The sequence below is a fragment of the Coffea eugenioides genome, chromosome 5 (assembly GCF_003713205.1).
Source record: "Coffea eugenioides isolate CCC68of chromosome 5, Ceug_1.0, whole genome shotgun sequence".
Taxonomy (NCBI): domain Eukaryota; kingdom Viridiplantae; phylum Streptophyta; class Magnoliopsida; order Gentianales; family Rubiaceae; genus Coffea; species Coffea eugenioides.
In genome coordinates this window covers 19,796,993-19,808,718 of record NC_040039.1, presented here as the reverse complement: position 1 = coordinate 19,808,718, position 11,726 = coordinate 19,796,993, and the positions used below count along the sequence as shown (strand labels likewise).

Sequence of the window (11,726 nt, the reverse complement as noted above, 5' to 3'; positions counted from 1 at the left end):
TGAGCGGTTATTTTGAGAATTTATTGTAGTGAATATTGTGAATCCTGACAAGAGTTGGGCAGGTGGTCAGCCAAACTTTTGGGTACACCCTAAAGGGAGGTGAGGTCGTCACACTCTCAATTCTCAAAATCAATATTATCCTTTACTTATTCAAATTCTATTAATTAAAAAAATACAAATTCCATTAATTTCAATCACATTCATTCATAACTAAATCAATATTATTTTTGTCTCATCCAAAAAAAAAGGAACTTACTTAACTAATAAATTCATATTTTACCAGCGTATAATATCAAATTATTAGCTTATCTTATCAAATAACACCCAAACTATATCAAAATTTACCAAAAAAATATCTACTGTCAATTAATTTTCCGACAACCTTCCCATTGTTTTATATCCTTTCCATAAACTTTTGCACTACATCAATACACATTCTCTCATCCTAACTATCCGAATTATCATATTATCATCACCCTAAAATACATAAACCGCCAACACCCAAGCTACAGTGAATTATGCCGCTTTCAATGTAATTCTCCACCTGACTATTACCTTTAAAAAAAAATAACTATTCATTTATTTTAAATAACATTTATTAAATTGAAACCGATATTATCTTTCAAATCTTCAGATCATATTAATTTTAAAAGACATAACACAAACACATCAATTTTAGTAATATTTGTTCAGAAATAAATTAATCTAATATATCACTCCTTCGTCCATTATTCCAACTCCATTATCATACAAAACACTCTAAACCCACACTATTACATAAAACTTACATTGCCCTAAAATACAACCCAAAATAGTCAACAATGGGCACCCTGTGGTAGCCATGGGGCACCAAGCCTAGTAGTGTAACTAACCCAAAATTAAATGCATACCAGTGTGCTTTCAGGCCTTATATGACACAAGGTCTCAATTAGACTACGAAGGATAAAACCCCAAATCAAGCAGTCACCATTAAATTCTGCACCAGCGTAACAGATCAATTTTCCAACGAGGGGTTCGCGTACATTCAATTACTAATCATTAGCTGAAACATGACAAAATTCCATGAGAAAGACGCTTTGAAAGCTTGAATAGCTATTGAATTTCTAGGCACTTGATTGCATCTGGTTTTTATTCGGTAAGTTAATTGGTTTGAGAAAATGGTTTGAGGAAGACGCTTTGAAAGCTTGAATAGCTATTGAATTTCTAGGCACTTGATTGCATCTGCTTTTTATTCGGTAAGTTACTTGGTTTGAGAAAATGCTTGGCGGCTTTACATTAGATTGACTTGCCTCAACTGACTTCTGATCCAGGTAGTCATTTGTTGCATTGCGCACCAGATAAAAGTGTGCGCTACAAAATCCCAGCCAAAAGGCCAAAGTCGTAAATTTTTGTGAGGAAAATGATGATAAAGAAACCACATAACACATTAAATATTTACAGGCAGGGCTGCTTTGATGGCGTTGACACACGTTCGCAGCTGTATTCATGGGATGAATTCCTATCGACACGTTCAGCTTACCAAAACGATTTAAGCAACACATAGACCAATATCGTGTGATCTTATTGTCTCGCATACAACTCATACCTCAGTCTTGTCCCTGACGAAGTGGGACTTGAATTTGTATGCCATGTTCTCAAGGTTTTATACACAGGTTTACTGGTTATGGATTGGGTGAACCATCGGAAACTCTGCCAATATGATAAATGATGATCTCTCAGCCTCTCTTAGATATTGCACAGTGCCATTCATGATCTTGACAAGCTTCTGGCTGATATATAGGCCCAGACCTTCCCTAGATACACTCTGGCTATGGTAAAACATCTCTTGAATTAACTCTTCAGGGATCCCAGGTGCAGGATGAGTTATTCTGTCATGAAAGGAGAAGTCATTGCACTTTTAATGAAAATGGTAAAGCAATTAAAACGAAGTTCTTACTACAAATTGTAAAGGACTGGAGAGTAGATCTGATAATCATCTCATGAAGACATTGTTGAAGTCAAGAAGGCACCAGTCTATACCAATTGCAACTTTTCATGAGCCTTAATACAATGGTGTAGATTCTTTTGCACTACTATTTTTCGTAGTCCTAAAGCAATGGTTTGCACTACTATTACATGCACATAACAGAATTTCACAGACACAAATAGAACTCACCGAACACTGATTAATTCACACCTTCTGTGCAAAGCATAAAAACGCTGATTCACGTCAATAATCGTTTCCTTAATTCCTAATTTTTGGTGGATCTTATAGGTTTTCCATGATCACTTACCCAACCAACATGGAAACCTGAGGTTAAAATGATATATCAGTTCTCGAAATTACTGTACAGGAAATTTTTGCAGTTTCAAAAATCTGTATTTGTTGTTATGAATTGTACAAAGTGTCGGCTCTCAAAAACACCACAAAGACTGTTTTTCATTTCCTAGATTAGCCTGAAGGAAATTCACCACCACAAAGACATTCCTTAGCTGAATAACAATCAGAATATACGTAAGTTGAAGTATCACAGCAATTAAAAGCAATCTTCAATCTCTCTTACCGTCAGTGTCATGTCAAATTCCATTTGCTGAAATCAATAGAAAGACACAGATAAAGGCAAAACAGACATACCTAAATTCAATGTGAACAACATGTATCCTTGTCCCAATACACTCCTTTCTTGATACAACTTTGAACAGAACCAGAGATCCTTCAAATGCTGGAGTAAAAAAGAGTGCAGTTGCCAGGAAGTCTGAAAGAACTTGTTGAAGCCTCAGGGTATCACCGTAAAGATACATAGATGATACCTCAGCAGGTAAATCAGAAACAACTTGCACCTGCTGCTCACGACTGAAAACCATCACTTGATTTACAACTGCTTTCAGAGCTTCTCCAAGATTAAATTCACCAGAATTCATTTCCATATAGCTGAAAATGGATTTCAAAAGGATCGAGATCAGCCAAGAAAACTATGGATGAACTCATCAAACAGAACTTTGCACTTAGTGAAGTCCAGTTAGTTTGACATAAACAATAATGAAATTGATGTAAAAGCACAAGATTCAGGGAACTGGTGGTTAAAGCACATAACCTATAATGATTAATCTAAGGTTGATGATGAAGAGAGTTGACTAAATTTCCAACAGTCAAAGCCACAAGTAGAAACGTTTTTTCATTTCCATCCTTTATAGCCAAGAGGACCATCATAATAGGTGATTTACTTAGCTAGAATGGGTTATTGATCACTTGCATCAACAAATCCAACAGAAAGACAATCCTTATACATTAGAATGCTCATTACATGCTGCAAGTACTAAAAGAAACATTTCAGAATCAATAATAAGTTAACTATACTTAATTTCTTGCCAATATACCCTTCTTCAAACTAAGGTCTTCAACACTTATCAGATGCAATTATCTCCTACAATATTTAAACACGTATTATTCATGCATACACTCACATAGAATGTACAATGTCATCTGTAATTGTAAGTGATCAACCTTCCACTGTACCAATAAACCTTTGGTGAGCTGTCAAAATTCTACACCTATTCCAATTATAGCAGAGATTAAGTTTTTAGTCCCAGGTGCTCCCTTTCCTGCCAGTTCAATTGTTCAACTTTGGGTCTACAGTAATCAGCATTGAAGCAGCATCCAACATTGTAGTCATTGAGTTTATCATAAGGCTGGTGGAAGGAAACAATATAACACATGATCGTTGAAAAGAACAGGAGTAATATTGGGGATCAAAAGGTTGCTAAACAAGCAACATGAAAGCTACCAAAGTTTAAAGCATCCTGCTAAACATTAAGTTTCATCAAATAACACCTCCATATCAATTTCTTCCACATCAATGCTGCATATGCCATCGAATATCTTAATAGCCAAAAGCTAGTATGATAACTCAGACAGCTAGATGTGCTCCTTTCTCCACTGCTACAGGTATGGCTGAGATTTCGCTGGTACCAGACTCTATTTGGCACCTTTGTTCAGGAAGCACAACTCAAAGCACTGTGGAAGTGCATCTTACCCAAATGATGCAGGTAGCAGTAACTCTTGCCAACTCATAATCCACACAGTCCCCCTATTATTCAGAATCTTTTAGTTGAATAATGGAGGTCGCAATAACTCCTGCCAACTCATAATCCACGTAATCCCCCCATTATTCAGAATCTTTTAGTTGAAATTGTCCACGTTAACCAGACATAAAGAACCAGAAAACCCCTAGCTTTCAAGGGTATTTTCACACATTCAAAAGAGTCCTTCAACTCTGTCACATTGAAACGAATAACAACCGACTTAAATACGAAGGCGCTCTTGCAAAAACATTGAGATATAAAATAGATACATTTATATTCATTTAGTCATCTGTTCACATTCTCTTCGAAAAGAGAAGACAGGAGCAAGAATAGTACATTGTCCTACTCTGGCGCTTGCTCTAAAACCAAACACATTCAAAATACATATGCAATTCTAATGCTACAACCTAGTTGGTCTGCTGCTGCATATCCAGTGTTGGCATATTATCCCACTGCTAGTCTACACACAAAGGAATCAAAGAATCTAGCTATAGTAAATGAAATAAACTTAGAACAACAACAAATAGCACAAAATGAACAGGTCATGTGACCTTATTTCCAATACAAAAACTTTAAAATGTTAATAGCTATCATGCTAATATTCACATGCATGTCTCTTTATGTATGCATTCTTAAGAGTTATAACACAGTTAGCTTTCCTATCTCACCAAATGTCATAATTTACTTCTGCTGACCAAGAAGTAGCTTGTTTCATGTTAAATGTTGCTTCACTACTCTCCTCTTTATTAAAATGTAAACCTTTACCTATCTTCATCCATCCACAACATGCTTTCAATTTATCAGCTTTCTCAATAATCACTTGTCATAATTAACATTAGAAAAGCAGCAAAAAATGAGAACAGGCTCCTTAATTCGACTTATGTAGCTCATGCAGATGTAAAGATATAATGCATCAAGAGTGAACAATGAATAGTTGAGACAAATGCATACCATTCCTCAATACTTTCGACATCGGAATCATCAACAATCTTTCCTAATTGTTCTAAGCATAATGTCTGAGTCTTCAACAGTTGCTTCTGTTCTTTGCTTAAATCAGAAGATTCCATCAAGTGCTGGACAAACTTAATCCCATTCAATGGGCTTTTAATTTCACGGCGAACATAAGCCAACTTTGTTAGCGTATTTGCTGCAGCCTGCTCGGATATCTTTTGAACCTGCATTGCATATTGAAGTTCAGGACTTGCAACATGCAGAAAGCATAAAACCCCTATAATCCTACCCTCTGCATCTGCCCTTTTGTTAGCTGAAACAAAGGCTTCAACATATTTACCATGCTTATCAAAGAAGCCAAACAATAATTTATCTGCATTCTGCCCAGCAATTACACCATTCAATAATATCCTAAGCTTGGTCAATGTGTCTTGGTCTTTAACCCTGCAGCCAAAGTTACTGACAGTAAAGATCTCCCCCACAAGCATTTGGTCAATGGCATCTTCCCTTTTGACACCCGACAGTTTCTGCATTGCATCATTCCATTCCATGCATTGGCCATGCTCATCCATCATGAAGATGGGAGGAATCAGTGCTGATGGATTCCGCATAATTCCCACATAATCACCTTGGATTCTGGTATATTTGTCCATAATCAACCTCTGTCCAGTAATATCTTGCCCCACAAAACAAACTCCGACAATGTTCTCCTTTACATCTCGACTACAACAGGCATTTGTGACCAAGATAACAGGACCATTCTTTTCCTCAAGACCAAATGTTTTAAGTTTTATTTCAACATTTTTCTCTTCTCTTCCTGCCATTAGAATGTTACATTTTCATCAAGTTGAACAGCAGGAAAATTAAAATACAAGTGGAAACCAAATAAATAAAACAAAGAGATGGCATCGAATGCTAACAAGTTGGGTGACTTTAGCTTGTTACAAGCAGAAAGAGTTGTTACAAGCAGAAAGAACTTTACCATCCAACCTGTTAAAATTGAAAACTTGATCCAAGCTGTACAACCTCAACTCTTTAGCCAAAACATTACACATGCAATTTTTGAATTCTATTACAGTGATCATCCCATATGTTTCAAGTGATAGTGAGTACATGTATATTTACTATTAGTCCCAAGTTAAATCAACTCTAACCTTGAAAGCAAAATTACCATCTTCCTACAAGTTCATAGATCCCCTCTCTCTCTCTCTCTCTCTCTCTCTCTCTGGAAAGTAGCCTTTTGGTGAGTTTTCTGAGAATTTTACTCCATGAAATGCAGGAAAGAAAAATAATCTCCCTCTCCCTCTCTCCCTCTCTCCCTCTATCCCTCTCTTCCTCTCTCCATATTGTGTAGCTTCTCGGTGGATTTTCTGTAAATGTTACTCCAATGGCAGAAATGACAAATAAGAAAAACTGCCCGTCCCCCCCCCCCTCTCTGTGGTGCATGTTGTATCTTTTAGCAGATTTTCTGCAAATGTTAAACCATCACAAGGCATAAAAGGCAAATAAGAAAAACATGCAAGCTATGACACAATTGCAGATATTACTTTTTCTTTCTTTATGGCTCCTTGTGCTTTCAATGCAATAACAGGAATAGCACTAAAAACACATCTCCCACAAGGATAAAAACATTGACTACTAATTTGATATTATGATTTCTCCCTCTTGATTTAAATTACAATCAATTAGACGCCACAGCATGCTACTGATGCACAGGTCAAGAATACCAATGTATCAGACCATATAACCAGCAAAAAGTGAAGTTCAACAAAATCATGCCCTGCATCTATGGACAAAAGAAAAATAAAAAAAAAGCTGGTGTTACCTTGCAAAGCCAAGGAGAGCATGTTTTTTACCACCTCAACTGAATCATCTGCAACCAGATCAAGCAAGGGCATACCAATAGCTTTCTGTAAAACCAGGCCAGTAAGTTCAATTATCTTCTTGTTCCACCCATTGATATCACCATATTCATCAACAGCAAATATAGGTATAGATGCCGTCTCAATAAGGCGAACCATTTCATTTGTCACAATACGCAGTTCATCAACTCTTCCTATACTGTTTTCAACTGCTGGAACATTAACAATCAGTTTCGAATTATCAACAATCTCATCTTGCAAGGACCCTCTTAATATCAACTGCAAGGAATGGATGGCATCCATTTCAACATCCTCCCAGGGCACGCTCCGCCTCTTAACCACCTCAAGAAAGGCCTTAAATGATGATCTCGGATGCATCTTCCTTCCATCATCTTTGTCACCAGGGTCATGTTTTGCTCCACCCCATTTAATCTCCTTTGCTGTATGAGAACGAAACCAAAAGAGAAAATCCTTTGAGGTAATTTTTATAGCAGCCATTCCGCATACTGCATCACCAAGGATGGATGCACCTGGATAACCAGCTTCCATGAGGCTATCAGTACTTAACCCTGTGCTCTGACCATGGTATTCAAGTAACCATTCAGCAATATCTTTAATCTGAAGCTCTGTTGGGGTGATTCCAAGTAACCAAAATTTATTCTGGTAGCAAAGTGCAGCTCCATCACATTTCACAAGATCCATCACATTTGGTGATTGAGTAACTATTCCAAGTGGAGCATCTCTCAATAGCATGTCACAAAGCACAGTTTGAGTCCGCAAAATATGTTTCTCCCTCAGTTGAGCTGCCAACTCCACCTCCTTATTGATCTGAACACTGAATACCTGAACCAAGAACTCGCATGCATACCTTAACGGAAACGGAACAAACCTAGGGCTAGTGTGATGGCAAACCACCAAGCCCCACAATTTTCTTCCCTTCTGCTGATCACTATCCATCTCATTATCTTCCTCGTTGATAGTCACTGACATCACCAAGGAAGCAATGGTACCCATGTTTGCCATATACTGAGCATGACACCCATGAGGAGATCGTAGAGTAGATCCACAAAGACTTAGTGGTTGAACCAAACTCTCGTCCTGAATTACTTTAACAGGTTGGGCCAAACAATCACATATCATCCTAACCTTGTTTTTCATGAAGAGAAATCTTGAAGCTTGTGGTATATCAGTAGCAGGGTAATGCAAGCCAAGATATGGTTCCAAGTCAGCCCTGCGGCACTCAGCAACAACTTCTCCATGCTCATCCTCATGAAATTTATAAACCATAACCCGATCATAGCCAGTCAAATCACTCACCTCCCTGACTAGCACATCGCACAACAATGATATATTCCCATTAGGCAAAGATTGTAATCTTGAAATGGCTTTAGCTGCTAGCTTATATGACTTTAATGCTCCAGCAGCTGTTACTGGTACATCAGCTGGATTCACAGGTTCCAAGTCTATAACTAGTCCAACATCAATCCGATGTAGAATTGCATAAAAGGGCTTACCGGAACTTCTGCAATGAACCAGTATTGGATTAAGCAGGCTAATTTCCCCAAAGTTGGCAGCTTTTTGGAGTGCAGCAGCACCGGAAGATCGGAATAGCATGCGAACATCGGTACCGAAAGTCAGAGCTTCTTTTTGTTCAATGCTTGGAACTGCATGTGGTGCCAAGTCCAGCATTTCTGGAGCATTTTCAGTATATGCCAAGACAGTAAACTTCTCCTCATCGACAGCAATCATACAGCCAAAAGGTTGAATAAGGCTTCCTCTCTGCATCTTCTGCAGATAAGCTGATACAGTTGAAGAAGGGACATTGCTGGTGGAGCTGGAAACATTAACTGAGCTAGAATAATCGAATTGTCTTTCAGACTCTTCAAAGTCCACGTGGAGTTTAGTATCAATTGGGGTCTGAGCAACCACTCTAGCACCATGTCTTGACCTAGCAGAGCTACTCCTAGAACAATTCGTCTTATTTGTCGTTGATCTCGAAGACATCCCTCAAATCTCAAATCTCCTACCCGCACCTAGAATTTTTTTCCTTTTCCCTCCTCTCTTCTACTCACTATTCATCATGCACTCTCCAAACAATAAACCCTTTTCGCCATTCAAATAAATCCTATACTTGTGAATTGAAAAAAAGTTTATATTCCTTATAAAGTGGAAAGCCCAAAAAATATCACCTCAGAATCAATTAGTGCTTGCACTATATACAAAAACCAGAATAAAGCTCTTATAAAATTCTATCCTTATTGAAGAGAATCTATCAAGAGGAAGATACTCCTTCAAAAGACAGGAAAGAGAAAGAAAAAAGAAAAATCATACATGTGCAGAACCTTTTCTATATATTCCAGAAATCCATAAGACCACTCAAGGTACTTTACTGAAAGGTCCACCGCTTTTTAGATTCTCCCATAATTACAAGAAAGTCGCAGAACGAAAAGCAGGGGTGCCTGCAAGAATATTCAAAGACCATCAAATCAGATTACTAAAAAAGAACCCAAACAGCACAGAAATCACTTGAGTAGAGCCGGATTCCATTATTGTTTTCTAAAATTTTATGACTGAAAAATAAAATAGAGTAGGATACTTCATCACATCACCAAAGTGTACAGCAACCGCAATTAAGTACTGATACAAAGTTAAAGAAAACAGTAAAGATAGACATGGAGGGGAGGGAGGGTTATGGGACAAATTTACCATACCACCGAAGATGGAGAGTTGGCCAGCCAACCCTTGCTAGCGCACTGGAACTGGTATTTGCCAGATGAACTTGCCCCGCAACTAAGACGTGATGATGATGACGATGATAATTACTGCTTTCCAAGTAATGAGTATTTAATTTACCAAAATGGGCATCTTTTTTTTCTAATAAGGATGAGTTGGGCAAATTAATTTAGTGAAAGCCGATACTAACCTCGTCGAGAAAACATTTTAGGCCTTGTTGACAAACAACTAATGTTGGATATCAGATTTTAAGTCTTGATTTTAAGAAAAGTATTTTTTTTCCGATATTGTCACCTGCTTTCTGTATTTCTTGATTTTAGATTTTTTTGGGCAAAAAAAGAGGTGAAAAACAAAAGCAAGTCTTACAATACCGTGCATGTTGATTGTGGACTAATTTTTTATGGGGACAAATATAAGATCAAAATTTTAAAACAATTACCAAAAAAAATACTTACTCTATTCAAGTAGAAGAAAAGTTATTTGAGAAATTGAAATACAAGTGTAGTAAAGAAAGCTAAATGCCACTTTCCCATAAATAATACATATTTGGTTAGCAAGGAAAAACTAAAAAGAAGTGCAGGAGTTATGAAAGTTTAAGGGATGTGGTTCAAGTCATGCAAGAAAATGTAGGAAATTTAGAAAATTTTCCAACTTTCCTGCTCACGAAACATGCACAAAAAGAAAAAAAAAAAACATTGCTTCATTGTCCCTCACTACCTTCAAGTTCATTAATGCAACATACAAAGGCAATTTGGTCATTAATTGGTCAAATGAGTTTTTGCATTACTTTTCTTTTTAACACCCATGCATTCTTTTAAGAGTAAACCTTATATACAAATAAGTTATTTTGAGAAATATAAATTGCAAAAATTCTCAAAAATTAACTATACAAAGTCAACTTTTACAAAATCAAAAGCAATAGAGGTATCATCACATCAACTATTAAATTCTCACTTATTTATGTTGTTCCAAATATAACATCTTTGTCCCAGGTCCTGATGGGCTTTGGGGTCGCTCTTGGTATTGGTATCAATGGTGTTGGGCTGGGTTATTTGTTTTGGAAAGGTAGCAACCATTGTGTTCAGAGTTTGTGATGTATGACTATTAGTGTTGGTTTTAGAGGTACCAATTGAGGTTTTTAGGTTGTACAGAAGCTTTGTGTGGTGTTTCAAATGGTAGTTATAGTTCATTGGGTCGAAGTATTCAGATAAAGATTACAGTTGAAATCAATAGAATTTAGGGATTAAGTTGAGTGTTTGCTTCATTCGGTAAACTTTTTGGATTGCAATCAATATTGTAGCAGATATGGCTAAATGGATGTTGATGTGGAGGTCATAGGTAAATTGGTTTTTTCTTTTTTGGTTAATATATAATTCTAACAAAGGTGTATTTTATGATATTTGCAGATAGATCTAGTCTATTTAGTGTCTATATTGTTACTTAAACTCTAAAAGTAAGAGAGGTTATTGTAATTTTTTAAACTTGAGGGAAGCTAAATGAAATTGTCAAAACCTCAAAGAAGGTTTCTAAAATTATCTCCAAAAAGAAATATAGACCTGCTGCAACAAATTTAAGAGATTGGATTTCGGCAACGTTAATTACTTGTGGGAGTCTCACCTTTAAGTTTCTTGGTCAGGAAGTTCAATTTGGCAGTAAGGAAGGGAAAAGGAAAATCCAAAGTAGTCATGGACTCTTGGTTCCAGTAGGTGCTATGGATTAAGAGATAGACTATTCATTTAGTGAAAGTTTTCTAACCTTTCACTTGCAAACAAAGAAAATCTCCACGAGGACGACAAGGGAAAGACTCACTGAGGCAAAGCAAGAAAGTGGAAGTAGTTGGGCTGAAGAAATAGAAAGCAGGAAAGGGTGTAGCAGGAAAAGACATAACTACTCATCAAAAAGTTATTCTTACTAACAAAGAGAACAAGGAAGAGATAAACTTAACCATAATTCTATCAGCTCCAGTGCTGGAAGACATGAAGCTAGTTGGGCAACAGGAACCCAACAAAGGAGAAAGGAGGGGTGGCATCATTTGATTGTAGGTGCCTAAACTTATGCGGGAAAAGGAAAGAGCAGAAAATTTGGATCCTGGAGAAAAGCAAAAAATAGGAAGAGGAA

General features: G+C 37.0%; 1 protein-coding gene across 3 annotated transcripts; it reads right to left on the bottom strand.

Moving 5' to 3' along the window:
- Positions 1-1,377: 1,377 nt before the first annotated feature.
- On the bottom strand, positions 1,378-9,677 carry LOC113770568 (phytochrome C). Of its 3 annotated transcripts, none has more exons than XM_027315068.1 (5): positions 9,587-9,677; positions 6,839-9,334; positions 5,014-5,830; positions 2,615-2,911; positions 1,378-1,868 (listed from the first exon to the last, which is right to left on the bottom strand). In XM_027315068.1, exons 2-5 carry the CDS (start codon positions 8,877-8,879, stop codon positions 1,655-1,657), a joined length of 3,369 nt encoding a protein of 1,122 aa, XP_027170869.1. In that variant the 5' UTR covers positions 8,880-9,334; positions 9,587-9,677; the 3' UTR covers positions 1,378-1,654. The 3 variants fall into 3 exon arrangements, with proteins under 3 accessions (XP_027170869.1, XP_027170868.1, XP_027170870.1); XM_027315067.1 differs by having other exon boundaries at positions 9,582-9,663; XM_027315069.1 differs by lacking the exons at positions 1,378-1,868; positions 2,615-2,911 and adding an exon at positions 4,342-4,522 and having other exon boundaries at positions 9,582-9,663.
- Between the last annotated feature and the right edge of the window lie 2,049 nt (positions 9,678-11,726).